The following is a 17,281-nucleotide window of genomic DNA, read 5'->3' on the forward strand; positions in this document are numbered from 1 at the left end:
AAATGGCTAAATGTTGTTTTTCTTTGCTTCATGATAGTGTCAACATATGTGAATGCTTCTTTGTGTCCTAGGAGCATCCAGCAAATAGATTTTAATGATAATGCATTACTCGCTGGAACAATATAGTGTGTGTGTGTACACACACACACACACGTGAGAAATCTATTGTTTTAAATGTAAACTTAAAAAGGTACATCCTGCCTCATCTCTTTCCTGGCTTATCATTGGTTTCTGTGTGTGCCACTTGCTTTTCCTCCATTTCTATTGGCTGTAGCATACTCGCTTGCATTTACCAATGCTTGTTCCTCGTCTGCTTCTCTTTTCAGTTTCCCTTAGCCGAAATACTGTTAACATCCGCTTTGGTGGACTATTTTTACAAAACATTTTGCCTCTTTTTGCTTTCTACTGCTGCAGCATATTTATACAACAATTTATCATCAGGAGCGATTAAGTGATTTGCATAGAATCACAGGATGTTGCGTCAGGGAGACTCGAATCGGGATCCCCAGCTATCAAGTCAACAGCTCAGACCGCTGCTCCACACCCTCTACACTCCTGTGTTATTTGTCAGGGATCTCTTTCCTTCATCCAGGACGATGAATGATAAAAAAACATAAACAGCTCATTATTCATCACATATGCGAAACCAATGCATTACCAATGCTTGTTTATTTTTCCATCCCTGCAAAGTCCGCCATAACGCATTTTGGGCAAACAAAGGACCTTGTTCACATGTGTACCGCGACATCTTAGTTACTCTTTGACCATCAAAGTGAGGAAAGACTAACATAATTAGTTTTTTATCCTTTCTTTCGAACTCACACAATTTGCAAATCATAAATCCTATTAAATCCTAAATAATACAAATAAATGTAAAAATATGTATCGAATGTAAATTCAAACTGAATTTGAATGCGGCATGAGAAAAATTGCAATGCAAATCACACACAAATAATGGGCTTGAAATACATATTAGATAATATCATCCTTTCTTCTTTTTATATTGTGACGATGCACTGTTTTCAAATTAATCATAATTAAGCAACATTGCCGAAACCATACGTCATTACAGTTCCTCTTATCGTATGCATCAAGTACTACACATCAACTATGCAATAGATCACATTTGGCAAAATTGAGCCCAAGTGGGCAGACAAGCCTTTCGATTGATACATTACAATGTTAGAACTCATAAATTCATTCATTATACCTCAATGATCTTTGTAATGAGATTGGATACAAATTTAACTTTTTCAACAGATGCATTTGCCCCCACATGTCTAAGTCCAAATGTACTACCAATATAACTTAATTCATTTATCATCATGCCACTTCAACGCTAATGATAAACTTCCAGATAGATCTTTCTTTCCTCATTGATATATATAAAAACAACTTTAAATTGAGCACTATTAAAAAATTTTAAAAATGGGATTTCAGCAGCATATATTTAGTTAAAAAAGAAAATAGCTCCTCTTCGGTGTTAAAGCCATTCAGTGACTTGGCGTTTAAGTTGATTATGTATCTACTCTCCATCGGTCTCAACAATCGCTCCAGATAGCCTCCTCTGGAGTGTCTTGGGACTGCATCCTTCACAAAGTACTACAAGCACCTGATATAATTCCTGTGACATTTATTCACGTCTATCCACCACATATGACCGATCATTTTATGCAGCCCTTGAGTGCTGCAAGATTCTTTTGTGGACCTGCAAAATTGTGCTGCCCACATTTTGCAGCACACAATTACACAGCAGTACATACACAACAAACTCGTGCTACAATTAAATGAGCCCATTATCTTTCATGTTTTCTCCTTGAAGGGTGTATTCAATGATGTTAAGCCAATGGGCATTTATTGAAGCCCTTGGCAAGCTGTAACCAACTTTATACCTTATGGCTTTTGGACTACTTTTAACTAGAGTGTCCCTTATAGAGTACGGTCTCAAGTACTCAATGACAGGAGATCTGGGAATGGTCGGCCCTAAAATCAGATCCCCTCAAGCTAGGTGCCAATACTTTCTCAGAATGCCTCTTAGATGACTTTCTTGCTTGCTGTATGTTGTTATTAACCTAATGATTGAGTCACCTTTTCTGTTGTGCCTTTTAGGTAAGAGTAGGGAATCTCTGCTCTTTAGTTCAACCCTTGCTGCTGTTTTGACAAGGGATTCTCTTGTGTAGAGACGCTGCCCACATTTACCAGCCATCTCATCCATACCAGTCTTCCAATCATCAATGCAACTGCAATTTCTTCTTAATCTCAGCATTTCCCCATATGGGATGTTGGATTTTAAATGGCTTGGGTAGAAACTGTGTGCATGTAGGGTGGAATTCCCTGCCGTCTTCTTCCTAAACAATCTGGTTTCCAGCCTGTCATTGCATACAACCACTCACAGATCAAGAAACTATTTGTGTTGCACTAATGTGCCCCGTAAAGTCTAAGTTCAGATTGTTTTGGTTGATTGCCTCTATGAAGGCATCAGCTGCTTGTTGTGAACACCTCCATATAACAAATAAGTCATCAATAAAGTGCAACCAACATATGACATGATCACTCCACATAACACCATTGTCGTTGATGAGCACCTGCTTCTCCCATCATCCCAAATGCAAACAAGCATAGCTGGTGCGAAACAGGTGCCCATGGCCGCACCACGTAACTGCCTAGAAATTTCCTTGTTGAGGTAAAAGTAATAGTTCTTTTCAAAACATCATTTAACCATGGATAACAACATCATTGTATGTTTGTACAGTTTAAGCAATTGCCCTTCAGGAGCATTAATTCGGTCATTGTAATTAATGCTGGTATATGAGGTCACATCGAGAGTTATTTGAAGGTAATCCTCCCTCCAAGTCATAGATTCTTTTCAGAAAGTCACCCATGTCTTTGATAAAAGAGGGTAAATTGCATACATACCCCTGTAGAAAATAGTCCATATATCTCGAAGTATTTTCAAATAAACTTTCATTGACCGAGATAATGGGCCTTCCTGGTGTTGTGCTGCATCCGTATGTACCTTAGGTATAAAATACGTAACTGGTGTCTTTGGGAAGTCATTCCTCAAATAAAGATATTCATCTTGATTCAGCAAGCCTGAATTTCTCCACTCCATTAGTTCCAAGTGATATTGTGACTTGACTTTTTGCATGCTCTCCCAATAACTCCTAGCGTAGCAGAGCTCATCATCCAATTGCTTATAGGCCTCAGTTGTAGACATTCAAGGGGGCCACAGCACAATGTTGCATCATTTGCCTGAATTGTGGGTCACAACTTGCTTTTTTGATTGGAGTTTTTTGATCAAGTTATAATATGACCTTTGTCGATCTTCCAATTGTTTGCTCGTTTTGTAAGTTGTACTATATAGTGGCTTGACCTTAATCATACACTCATTGAATACATCAATAGAATATCTTGGGGTTACTGGTACAAAAGTTGTAGCCGATTTAAATGGAGTGTCAGCTTCCCCACAGACATCCAATTCATGGTGTCAATGAGAAGTTGCTCTCCGATTCCATCAAAAATGCCCAAGGTTTCATTTTCCAATTCCTGGAGTTTCTGTATCAATTGTATGTCCGAAACTTGTAGACATGCCTGATTAGTTACGCTCTTCACTTCTCGTGCAGTTTGTCGCATGACTTTCTCAAGATGGTACTTAGTTTCAATTTTTGGACAGATTTACCAACGTGGACTCTCCCCTGTGTGTAATTCATAGTACTTTCAAGGCAATACGACAGTCCACACGATGAGATCTGTTGTTCAGCTTTACTTAGTTCTTAGTTCAATGTTAGAAAGATTAATGACAGTCTTGGTTGTGTCTCTTCCATTGTGGTTGTTTTGATTTTGTGTTTCCTAGTGCACCTCTTTCGCTTTTGTTCCTTCTTTGTGGGCCCCTCAGTGTCAGCGCTTGGTGTCAGTTCAATCTGAAAAAATACAGCTCATCTGTGAGAGATAGCGTATTAGGTGCTCCAGAGCCGCCAGCAGCCACTCTTCCAAATCAGTCTCAATTTCCGAACTGCATTCTGTGCCAATTTCCCTTACTTCAATAGCCTGTAATTCTATATTACCCTCAGTTAGCCTCTGCCTCTTTAAATTGTCGAAACGCCTGGAAAATGTAAATATTTATCCTTGCTCATAATCAACTTTTTTGCCGGGAAAAATTTGCGCTTTTCTTGCTTTAATGATGTCTTCCAGCTTTCTTAAACATGTAAACATTTCCTCACAAATTTTTATCACCGTTTATTGTTGCGCATGCGCACTGATTTCTTCATTAAGCTGATCGATTTTGATTTTCAAAGTGTTTTGATTAATTTCAGCATATACAAAAATATTTGCATGAGGCCCATTCCTTCATCATTTCCACATTGGGGTTCTCGTCACTGGGGGCTATTAGAATCCTCAACTCCCGGGAGATACAGCCAACTTCATTTTAGTTAAAGATCTCATCTCCCACCACTTGGCTTGAGAGATGTATCTATCAGGAGCACTCCGCTTGCATCCCTGTTGCCACCAGTTTAGGTAACGGAGCACAGACCACGTTGTAGTGCAAAAAGTTGAAGTTTATTCAGCTCCTCCAACACCAACCATCAAGACGCGTTTCGACCCCTAAAGGCCTTGATCACATGACTTTTTTTAGGTTGGGCATTCAGAGTAGGGATAGGGTTTGGCCGGTATGGGATGTCATGTGCTGACCAAAACTTGCCTTAAGCAGGAAACTTTGCGGACAATGGATTTTTCTACCCATTGTGGGTTCTCGTATGTTGAGTGAAACTGTCCTTACCTCTTCAGCATTTTTTAGCATGGGTAGGGCTTTTGCACATTGTGGGTTCTTTCATGTAATGTAAGATTAAATTTATGAATGAAGCTTTTCTGGCATTCAGAACACTGAAACAGTTTTTCCCCAGTGTGGGTTCTCTCATGTACAGTGAGATTGGCTCTTTGCATGAAACGTCTTTGGCATTCAGAGCACTGAAATGGTTTTTCCCCAGTGTGAGTTCTCGCATGTTGAGTGAGAATGAATTTACGACTGAAACTCCTCTGGCATACAGAACACTGATAAGGTCTTTGTCCAGTGTGAATCTTCTCATGCTGCTTGAGAATATTTTTAACACTGAAGCTTTGCTGGCATTCAGAGCACCAATATGATTTTACCCTAGTGTGGGTCCTCTCATGTAGTGCGAGAACGGATCTACGACTGAAGCTTTTCTGGCATTCAGAGCAGTGATAAGGTTTTTCCCCAGTGTGAGTTCTCTCATGTAGTGTGAGACAAGATCTACGACTGAAGCTTTTCTGGCATTCAGAGCAGTGATAAGGTTTTTCACCAGTATGGCTTCTCGCATGCTGAGTAAGATGGATTTTGCAACTGAAGCGTTTCTGGCATTCATTGCACTGATAAGGTTTTTCTCCAGTGTGCGTTCTCTCATGCAGTGTAAGACCGGCTTTATGCCTGAAGCATTTCTGGCATTCAGAGCACTGGAAAGGTTTTTCTCCAGTGTGGATTCGCTGGTGCTGAATGAGTCTGGAATGATAGGCAAAGCTGTTTCCACATTCAGTGCACTTATATGATTCCTTTCTTGAGTTTATGTCTCCAAGTTGGGATTTGTCTTGCATGCATTCCATGGTAAGATCTGAACCTGATTCAGAATAAGTTTTGATAATGTACAGTATCAACTTGTCAAGTACGCCACAAATGTTGTTCTTAGCACTTTCATTATTGCTTTTGTCGGGAGATCATAACTTGTCATCACTGTAGGCAGCCTAAGTCATTCTATAACCTTTCTCTGAGAAGACATATCTTTGAGAATGTCTTCCTAAAGGTTATTATCTCTAATATCTCCATGTGGGTTGTCTTATGTTGAACTAAACTTATTTCGGAACAAAAGCTTTTCTCACATTATAGATTATTAGTAGCAGAACGTCGGCTCCTTTTCAAGTTTCTGCACCCAGTTCATGGTTGCCAGCTGTGTGCATAAGGCAAAAGCAGGGCAATTGAGAATTCGGAAATCAAGAAGTCTGAAAGTTCCGAAACAACTGAGATCAATCCCAAGGGGCAGAGTTGGTGGTTAACATCATTTTACACAGGCTAAGGTGCTCTAGTGCTCTGCGTTGCCGACATGTTAAAAAATGACTTCCTTTTGTGGTGCGTGTTCTTTCCTCTCGCATCAGATATGGCTTCAGAATAAAGCTTTTTCTCCCATGTGGAATCAGATGGTCTTTTTGGTCATGGTTTCTTTCACTAGCGTCCTCCTCGCTTCCAAATAAACCGAGTGAACAACAGATGTAATTTTTAAGTGAAGATTTTTAAGATTGCTCTCTTCATTTTTTATTACTTTGGAAAATTGTAAATGTTCTCTTGAAGTAAACATATTCTTACAATTAGTCTTTACATCTGGCTTTCAGTTTACCTGCCTTTGCTGTTAACAGAGGAGAGGTTATTTGTTCCCAATAACACATACTTGATTAACATCTCGGATCATTTTACTGTGGATGTTTGATATCTATAATGAAATGTATACAATTAGGGAAATAATTTTCACGTTTAGCAGGTTTCTCCTCTACTACTCCTCACTCCTAGATACTGATCGCTTCTTGCAGCTTTGAGGCATCTTCCATTTTAAAAACAAATATACCATTTAAAGGCACTCCGGAATGAATATCTGACACAGTTTCACGAAACCACCATCTTGAAAGTTCTGTTGTAGCTTCAGTCACCTGTAAATAAAGGTCAGAGATTGTCAGCGAATATCAATTGAAACTAAGGAAAAACATTTATGACCTGATTAACTGCAAGTAATCTTTATTGCTTGGTAAAAACTTTGCAATGCAGTACATGATAAATACATAAAAAATATAATAACGTAATACATTAAACTGACACACAATGCCATCACCCTTCCCCTTAAAAGAAGTCCAGTCCCATCTGTAAGGATGTTTTGTGGAAAGATTTAAAAGGGACTCACTTCCTACCCTGTGGATTGTGGTAGGTCGCCCCAAGCCAATTAATGTCAAATTGTCTTGACTGATGGAAGTATATATATATACACACAATTAGGGCTCGCCAATAGCGTGTTGCCGGTTTACTAGGTGTGCTCTCCCTCCCACAATGCGATACAGTTTTGCATAAAGCAAATGTTACAATCAATAAAACCGTGAGAGTATGGGTGCAGCGGATAAAGGGCGTTGTGCCTAGAATAAAGGTTAAACTGTGTCAAAGCACAAGTAATTAAGCTGCATGAGCAGTTATCGAAAGAAAGTTAATGTGCAAGGATCTAGGGGCCAGATGTACGAGCCTTCCATTTTGCAAATCGCAAATTGCGATGTTTTGCGACTCGCAAACTTGAATGTACAACAGTGTCTCAGACACTATTTGCATTCCTAACGGGTTCGCAAATGACCAGCCTCATCAATATTCATGAGGCAGGTCACAATTGGCGACCCATTGGGAATGGCCAGCACACGCAGGGATAGTTGCCTGCTGGGATCAGCAGACCACCATGTCTGGGACTGCTTTTTCAATAAAGTAGTTTTTATATTTTTTTAATGCAGCCAGTTGCATTTAAAAAAGAAAAATGAAACGTTTCCGTTCCATTTTTTAGGAGTAGGCAGTGGTCCCTGGGACCACTGCCTGCTCTTTAAAAATATTTACGCAAGCATTCACAAAGGGGAAGGGGTCCCATCTCGTTTGCGAGTGCCTTACCACCTACTTGAAGTGGTGGTAAACTGCGAGTATTTTGCAACCGCAGATGCAGTCGCAAAACAATAGTACATACAATCCTGAATCGCTATTAGGAAGGGGCGCACTTGGCACGCCCCTTCCTAATAGCGCCTTGCAAACAGTAATTTGAGAGTCATTGACTCGAAAATAGAGTTTGTATATCAACACCCTTTTTTACAGTCGCAAACGGGCCGATTTCCCGTTTGCGACCGCAAAAAACAGTCGTACATCTGGCCCTCGGCATTTAGAGACTTTGGCCGACTGATAGACCTACGTGCACCTAATGAGTCATTTAGAGGGAGGTCTTGCTGATGTTCAAAGTGATGAATAGTAGGAGTAGACTAGATTAAATGCAGATTGATAGCATTCTAGGACTCTAAGTTGCATTTTTGGTAAGATTGAAAGGGCTCTAGGTTCTGTGCAGATAGGGAATGTGTGACCAGTAGAACGCAAGATCGGGAAGGTCATGCAAGTAAGCACAGGTGAAGGCACTGGTCACCAATGCAGGCTCTGCATGCATGGGCGCATCCTACTTCAAATTGAACTGCGCCGAGTCTATTGAGAGTGCAGAGTCTGGCAATGTTTACAAAGTGTCAGTGCAGCTTATCGGAATTTGGAGGTTACACTCCGCAATGACGCCTCACCACTAAATTAGGATCCTATGTCAGGACTGGACAGTCGGATTATGCTTCTCTAGCTTTACTGCTAAAAATTTACAGCAGTCAGCAAAAATATGTTATCAAAAAAATACTTTTCCCCATGAATACCTTCTCATGACATGTCCATCCCTCCACTAACCAGGGTACACTTTGCTCTATAAACGCATGAGTAACCATAGTTCTTCATCTTTCTTTGCTGCTCATCAGCCAAGCTAAGTACCGCATGTTACCAATTCTAATGTTGATTAAGGACTGTATGATTCATCTGATGCTTAACCAGCACCTGCGGCCTAATAGACAAAGCGCGACAAGCGCCTATCTGAACACTGACTGGGTGGCACGTAATTTTGGTTTGTTACTTGTGTGTTTTGACCCCCATTTCTTTTCTTTAGGTTGCCTTCGTTCCTTCCAAGGAGTGGAGACCATGGTCTCATATCGGCGTGGAGCAGGAGTATTGGTGGGGGATGCCCAGGCCTATGCACTCTGTCACTCTTGGAAGTCTAAAGAGCCCTAGAGACCACATTAGATATGTTGGTTTATTGGGTATAACATCCCGTTTCTCGGAGTCTTTTTTAGGCAACCGTACTACAAAGTTATTGCAGCATGGAACCTTGCTTGTGCATTCCTGATTTCTGTTTTGGAATGCCAATTACCTCATCGACAATGACTTTCTAGAGAACATGCTGTAGGACATTTCAACAACAGAGAATGATTTTGGGATTTAAGTGTAGCTGGAAATCAAACCTCAAACTTTTCTTGAACATAAGATTTATTAATCAAAAACTTTGGGATTTATTGCATTTTTAAAACTTTTGACTCCTTCTGTGAAGGAACAGAAAAATATCCATCATCAATACGTGTATTTAGATAGTGATTGAAATGTAAACGTACACAACCATGGAAATTCACCAGTTATAGTTAGCTCTGGTAACTAACTCGCGCCCTGCAATGCACAGTTCTAATCAATAATTCCATTGCAAACGTTGCAGTAATATTATCAATGATGTCATGAGTGACGTAATGTGGAGATGTGTGGGAATAAGCAGTGCATGGCGAGGGCACGAGTTATTACCCTAGGGCTTAACATTACGTTGTCTTTGAAATTATCACCAAAATATAACCTTACTATAGCCTCTGTTTTTTTCAGGTGAATTTCTAGTTTTCTTCTAACGTAAAGTAATAGTTTATTACAATATGTAAAGCCAACGCCAGGATGCGCAGCGACTTTGGCTGTGGGCACCGGGCTGTTAGCCGCAGAGCCTGGCCTGCAGCCAGTCTCTGCTTCCAACCCAAGGTAGGCAGCCAACCCCATACAGAGAACTGCCTTTGGCCACGTATGGTGGGAGGTTGGACACATAGCCCTGTGGCCAACCCGCACACAGCCAACCTCACGCTGTGCTTGGCCTTTGGAAAAGCCCTGTGGCTAAACAACCTGGAGACAACCTCACGCTGCACATAGCCTTTGGCCTTGCACGGTGAGAGGTTGGCCACAGGACCTGGCCTGTGGCCAATTCCCCTGCAGACAGTTAACCCCCACACAAGACCATTCTATTCAATTCACAGGTATAGAAAAAGCCCACTGGGGAGTTCTTGGCAGAGACTCCACTGGCATTGGGGCAGAATTACCCAGGGAAATATTATCACCTAAAAACCTCACCAGTGGCAAAATTGTACTGGATTCTAGGAAATAATGAAATTTATAAACGGCCAATCTGATGCCAGGGAAAGCATAGCACATTGGTGGTTCTGAAGACGATGCGACGGTCCCAAGATGCGGCGGTGCACGTCTGTTGCTTCAGTTCTGACCCACGCTGTAGTGGCGATGTGCCAGTTCTGCTCCACGCAACATTGGCGATGTATCGGTTCTGCTCCTGCAGCAGAGATGTGTCGGTTATGCTGGAGTAAGCATCTTAGGTCCACTTACAAGGGTTCAGGACTGGGGTTGCACCACTTGGCAGGGCAGACTCGCAGATGGCAGAGTCCAGGTGCAGCAGCAGGGTGATGGGAAGCCTTTTATGTCCCTGAGACTTCAGATCGGGAGGCCTGCCAACTGGCACTTGAAGTCACTCTGGATTGGAGAGATTTAGGTCCAGTCCTTCTCAGTCCCAGGCAAGAGGGCAGCAGGTCAGCACAGCAAGGCAGGGGTCCAGCAGAGTAGCAGTCCTTCTTCCTGGCAGAGTATCCACACCTCCAGAACTTTACTGAAGTGGTGGTGGCAGAGGTCCAGTACTTATACCGAGTTGAGCCTTTAAAGTGGGACAGACTTCAAAGACATGCCTTTGAAGTGCACAGAGAGACTACCCTTCCTACCCTGGCTCCAGGCTCACTACAGGGGGTTAAGCAGCCCTTTGTGTGTGGACTAGACACATCCTATACAGGATTAAGTGGGACTGTGCCCAGCTCCTTCCTCCCTTCCTTCCCAGGATGGCCCATCAGGTTACACAAGTGTACCACCTATGTGAAGTTTTGCCTTGCTATTGCGCGCTCACTAACGGCAATGCACGGTCTTCATATATTTGTGGTCATGCTACCTAGTATATCTATATTTCTCTGCTGCATCACATCTTTTAAAGGTGCAATAACTGAGACATTTACACAGATGACTAATCCAGATCGGTTTGCATCTTATTTTTCAGGTCAGATTGTTTACTTATAATTAGTCAACAAAAGTACAAATCTCCCCACACTAGTTGGGGGACTTTTGGTTTGGGCACCTATCCACACTTGATTATCGACCCAATCAAATGTAGATTAGGTTCACTGCGGTACTGACGAATTGCCTAGATCATTCATGACTTTAATTGGCAAGAAACATGTTGACACTTTTTAAAATTTCCCTCGAACTGTGAAGGACCATTATCACATTCATCGCTCCACATTGTTTTTAGTCATTAGAAAATACACCACTTTAATAAACACTAATTAGGCAACACTAAGTTCGTTAGGTAACTCATTCTTATCTTCACACTTTTCCAATCTACACTCTTAGCACCCTCACTCCTGACTCATCATGGCTGATAATATCTAAAAAGATCTCAGGCAAAGAGCCACCTCGAGGGGCCCGTTGAGCATTGAAGCGCCAGCCGAAGAAGGAGCTGCCCGATGATGGAACATGCCACCTAACTGGGTGGGTGAGGGCTTTTGAATATTCAGATTCCTCAGAGCATTCTTTATAACAGGGAACTTTCCCTTTTTGTAATATCATATGAACTACATACTCTTTATTGATTTATCTCAGGAGCATGTATGGTGGACCTGCTTTTGCACTCCTAGCCCCCCTTTTTTCATTCATCTGTTGTGCCTGGCACTTGATGAGCCTCTGCCATGCCCTCGGGGCTTTCTGGAGCTCCCACTTCTTGGTGCTCTTCTTGGTGGGCAGCACCCTCTCCTGACAAAACTCCTTGAGCAGGGCCACAGTGTAGCTCTCCAGGTTGGCCAAACTACATCTTTGCAGGTGATATCACAGACAAAAGAGTCAGCTAGAGGGAAAATGAATTTGACAAAAACAAAGCCAACTAGGGAGAATTTAAAATTCGAATTGGTCTTAAATATGGGATGGCAGTGTACACAAAATCCCTGTATGGCACTGCACAAACACAAGTCAAATCCTCACCGCTGATCACCAATATGAAAGATTGGGGTGCTGGTTGACTGGGTGCGAGCCCTGGTCAAGCAATTCTTGTTAGATCAAGGCACAAGCAAGCCTCAAATGAATCCGTGCTCAACCTCTGGTAGCTTGGGACAGAGCAGTGAGGCTTAACTTGAAGGCAATGTGTAAAGTGTTTGTGCAACACTCAAACAGTAGAAGCAGTGAACGAACTACACAAAAAGCGCACTACATAACAAGCATTTGCACTGCAATAGGTCTCGCATGTACGCCAGTTTGAGCTATTGGCAATGAAAATGACAATGCCTTTTATTTATGTTTTGGTTTTTAAAACATAAATAAAAGGCTTTGTCATTTAGTAAGTGTTATTCTATAAATGACTCATTATTGCACTTTGAAAGAAAAGGAGTTTATTTTAGTTGGTATATTTAAAACAGGCCTTGTGTCAAGGAGTAAAACAAATGTTTTAAGTTTAAAAATAATAATGCCTTGGTGGCAACTCTTATATAAGTGAAATACTGATTACAGTTGCAGTTTGAATGTTTCTGCCTTGAAAAAGCAGGTTTTTAGACTGTCTTCTTAGGAAGCAGGTACCAGATAAAAAGTCAAACTGGGGATGAAACGGTTCTCTATAGTCACTTGTGGCTATTCATTATTATAGTCTTACAGTAGAGGAGAACATAGCGGACAGGCTCTGTCAGTAGAAGTAATTTGAAAGGTCCAGCCAAGACGAACATAATATTGATGAGGGCTGGACACAACAAGCCCAAAGAAGTTTGCATACATCAGCACGGTGCCATCCTGCTTTTCATGTGAGTGTTTGGCTGAACCGTACTCCTCTTTCGCCTGTAAAGAGGTAATGTTCTTCTCAAGGCACATCCAGACAACACGGTGGCCCTCTGAACGAAGAGATGCCAGAGCATGAAACTAATATAAACCAACACACAATTGAATATAACATATGCAACTCCATAGCCACCCAGGGCCAGTTACGGCTAAAAGAACTTTCACTAAGGAATAACAAGGGGCTCAAGCTGAAATGAGAGGGCGGAAAAGTCAATAACAATCAGGGGCACATATTCACACTTTAAGAGAGAACTTTGGTCTGAGAACTGAAATAAAATGTTAATTATTCAGAATTTCTGTACACTGTACACACAATGGAGTCTAATTCAGAGTGCAAAATACTTACTAGTAGGAAGTAATTTAAAAAAATACATAAATACATTTCTTTTTTAAACTGGATACACACGATTGTCTGATACAAGACATGAAGTCCCTTCTAAGATATTTCGTTTTCAAGAATAGCCAATAATATACAAACAACCAAAATCGTTGTCCTATGTAATCGTTATGATGGGGTTCCTAATCTCAGGTTAAGTCAAGTCTGGGATAATACGAAAATGAATTATACAAAACAAAAAGAAAACATTCCTGAGGGATTTGGGTTGGTAGCCCCTTTTTTAACCCAGTACGAATGAAAACAAAGGATGACTCACTAGAGCCACAATTAAAATGGCTCGTTTTAACACTAGTCTGCTCTTAAACCTGTTTAAAGTCGCATTTCCAGATACACTTCAAAGCATTGCCTACATTCGGCGTTCAGTGACTAAACACATGTATGAGAAGTTCCCTAACCCCTCAAGAGGCACAGCTGCAATGATATTCATCGCATATTTAAATGTCGGACCCCATCCTACTGCTTACTTTGAATTGCTATGAACTGGTGGAATATTTTGAAGAACCCCAGCAGGAAATATGGATTTTTCTGGAATAAAAACAAGAGCAGCCCCCTCCAAACGAAGTACAGGGGCTTCTTACTGCTTTACAAAAACAGAGAGAAAACCGAACCGGTCCTGTTCAGGAACAGACAAACTTGTGTGGAAAGAAGGCTTGGGCGGAAGGGCCAGGAACAAATTGCCCCCGGTCGGCTGGCTCACAAGCCTCGCAGCTGCCGGCTGGGCCAAGCCACACAATGCAGCCCGGCTCAGCAGCAGTCCCAGCTATCACAGGAGAAGCATTGGCAAGGTCAGAAAGTCAAGCAGGCACCTGCTGAAATATTAAGCATGGCGCCCATATGTTGCGAATGCTGAACGTTTAGCACGCGCCCCGGGTCGGGACGGCAACGAGGAGCAAGCTGCAACACTGGCTAAAGAAAAAGGAACGAAGGGGCGCAGCCGCTAAAGTTAAAGCGTGCAGTGCTTGTAATAAATAACACAGATGCTCTTTATCTGGTCTCTTTTAGAATTCCCTGACGAAGAGCCTTATGGGCTCGAAATGCATTGAAGAAACAAACGCCGTGCTCACTTCTAAATCTAAATTGAGATCAATTTGTACGTACCGTGGTACGAAGCCTAGAACGGCATACAGTCGGTATTAGAAATGTTTAATAAAGATTACAGATTGATTCACGCTGTCTCCGTTGTGATGAAGAGTAGTAAGGAAAAGTAAAAAAAAAAAAAAAAAAAAAAAGAGGGTGCAAGCAGGTGAATACAGGTGCACTCTGGAATACCAGGATGAATGGGATACTTTGGCGGGATAAGATCCTGAATCTCACAGTGCGACAATATTGAGCACGAGAAGAGCGCTGTGTTTTGAATAAAACTTTCTAAAGTTGCCATTTTCAGAATTGCAATATAAAATCGACTTCATCATAAGTCAGGATTTTAAATTGTGATTCCAGAGACACCAAACTTGTGGGGTGTTAATAATAATAGTGGCGCTTGTAAAGAGCATAGCTACTTCGGAACGAAGTGTCCCAGCACTGCGGTCCAAGATCCCATGTGCTACACACTCGCAAAACATAACAGATCAATTCGATCTAAACAACCAAGTTTAACATTTTTTTTCTAAAAAGGAGTCTGTCGGACAGAAAGGGGCAGTGAATTTTTTTTGTTTTTACAGAGTTTTATATAGCGCGAACTTGACCCGAATCCAATCAGGTATCAGAGCGCTTTACACAGCACCAGTTACGTTACATGAGGAATTCTACAATTTTGAAGCTAAGAGAGATGCCACCATGGCACATTCTTCTGACTTTCTGGGTGCAGACCCTTCTCGCCCTGGAGGATGAGATTCCTTAGAGGGGTGTAGGGTTGAGTGAAAGGCTGTATGTACCGAAGGCCACTGTTTTGTCAAAGCTTTATAGCAGGAGTACAACGCCTTGAACAAGATCCTCTGCTGCACAGGGAGCCAGTGTAGCTTCGTAAGTGAGGATCCCATGGAGACGAGTTTCGGGAGATTGAGTAGCAGGCGAGCCCCCGCATTCTGCACTCGGAGTCGCATCATACAATACTGTGACACCTTCAGGTACAGCACATTACTGAAGTCCAGCCTCGAGATGATTAAGGGCTGGACCACAGCTTTCTTTGCGGATTCTGGAGCAAATCCAGGATCCTTTTCAGGGTCTTGAGGATTCTGAAGCATTTCCCAGCCAAAGCTGTAATTTGTCTGTCAAAGACCGCTTCTGGTCACACCAAATGCACATGTTTTTAACCTCTGGCTTGAGGCTGGGTAAAGGGCCAAGAGTTTCAAGCCACCAAGAGGTCAAAATATTTTGGGTTGTTTGCAGAGTATTAAGACCTCTGTCTTTCCTGCATTCAATTTTAAACAATTTTGGCCCATCCACCTGGCAACTTCCTCCAGACAGGATTGTAGTGGTTGCAGCATTCTGGGAGAGGGTGATGGTCAGCTGAGTATCATCACCATATGAGATCACTGTGAACCCATGACATTCAATGCGCTTAGCCAGAGGGAGTGTGTATATATTAAAGCAAGTTTGGACCCAGGAAGGAGCCCTGAAGTACTCCCAGCTGCAGATTAAACACTTCAGAGAGGTGTGATTTTTGACACACTGGAAGGTGCATCCCTCTGCAAAAGGAGGCAACCCACAGTAAGGCCATAAGGCAGGCACCACATCTTCACATATGCTTAATAAGGAGATTGTGGCTATAGGACGGGCAAAACCTCGACTGTGTCCTATGAAAAAGATAGCCTCGAACATAGAGAGCAGTCGATGTAGCCAAGAGTGGCAGCAATGAAACAGGTTGGTAGTTTTTCAGATTAGTAGGATCCAACAGTGGCTTTTTAAGAAGAGGGTCTACCATTGCACGCTTCCACTTCATCGGGACCTGGCCCACTGCCAGGGAACTAGTAAGTAGCTCATGGACAAAAGGCAACACCGCTTCCACTCCTCGTTTCAAGATAGAGGGCACAACTGGATCGAGTGGGTAACTCGACTCGACAGACATAAGCAGAGCAGACATCTCCTCAAATTCAATAGATTTGAAATGCTTCAGCCCTAAGCGATCTTTAGTAAGTTCAAACCATGAATTTAGACATGCAGATTCTCTAAACTCTGCTGGAAAAGAGTCATAGATCTTTGTCACCTTGTCTGAGAAAAACTGAGCGAGGTAATTACAACCCTTCTCTGAAGGTACGATGGCTGCTGAGGCGTGGTACAAAGAAGTAAGAGTCTTTACAATAGCAAACACTTCTCGTAAGGAATTTTGCGCTGAGAGAATTTTATTAGAGTAGTAATCTCGGCAAACATACTTCATGTGCCCATGATACTGTTTAAGCGCAGCCAAGTAGTTGATTTTGCTGTCAGGATCATATGCCCGATGCCAAAGGCATTCAACACACTTACAATTCTTTTCAGCTCTGTCAGTTCATCACTGAATCATTCAGCAGATGGCTTCTGTCTTTGAAAGGACCAGTGTGTCAGAGGGGCTCTTTGATCTAGGGCACCTCAGATCCAATTTTCCAGTAAGAGACTTTCTTCTTCAACACAGCCGACCAAGTTAGGTCGGCTATCATTCAAGTAGAAGTGGTCACTTTTGTGCTTGCGCTCTCTGGGCACGAGAATGATTTGCACTCTGTTTCGAATAAGGAACCGATAACAGGATAGTCAAGTGGTCTGACCAAACAAGCGAAATAGGAGGGCTGGACACTAACTGGGCTTAGTTGGAAAAGAAGGGATCTAGAATAAACCCCATTCCGAGTATGGGCAGAGACAGGCTGGGTGAGCTGTAAGCCCTCATGTTCTGCAATCAAGACTGATGCTGCTGTGCAACCTGAATCGTCGAAATAAATACTGAAATCACCTACGAACAAAACAAAAGGTGTAGCGGAGAACCAATGGGAGCAGAGCAACTGCAAGAAAGGTGCAGAAATTGGCAACCAGCCCAGGCAGGAGGTAGAGCTGAATCCTTGAAACAATTCTTCGTTAGAGCAAGGGACAAAAAGGGCCGCGCCACAACTCCCTCAATAGATCACTTAGAAAGGGAGCGTTGCAAAGGGAGT

At 42.2% G+C, this 17,281-nt stretch overlaps 1 protein-coding gene across 1 annotated transcript in view; it reads right to left on the bottom strand.

Moving 5' to 3' along the window:
- Nucleotides 1-639: 639 nt before the first annotated feature.
- LOC146839097 (uncharacterized) overlaps nt 640-17,281 on the bottom strand; it is a 53,600-nt gene continuing 36,958 nt past the window's right edge. The window contains exon 2 of the mRNA XM_085603128.1: nt 640-6,708. Within this exon, the coding sequence (XP_085459254.1) occupies nt 4,792-5,616 (825 nt within the window). The 5' untranslated portion in view covers nt 5,617-6,708 and the 3' untranslated portion in view covers nt 640-4,791. The remainder of the gene's footprint in view (nt 6,709-17,281) is intronic.

The sequence above is a fragment of the Triturus cristatus genome, chromosome 4_2, assembly GCF_964204655.1.
Source record: "Triturus cristatus chromosome 4_2, aTriCri1.1, whole genome shotgun sequence".
In the NCBI taxonomy this organism is placed as follows: domain Eukaryota; kingdom Metazoa; phylum Chordata; class Amphibia; order Caudata; family Salamandridae; genus Triturus; species Triturus cristatus.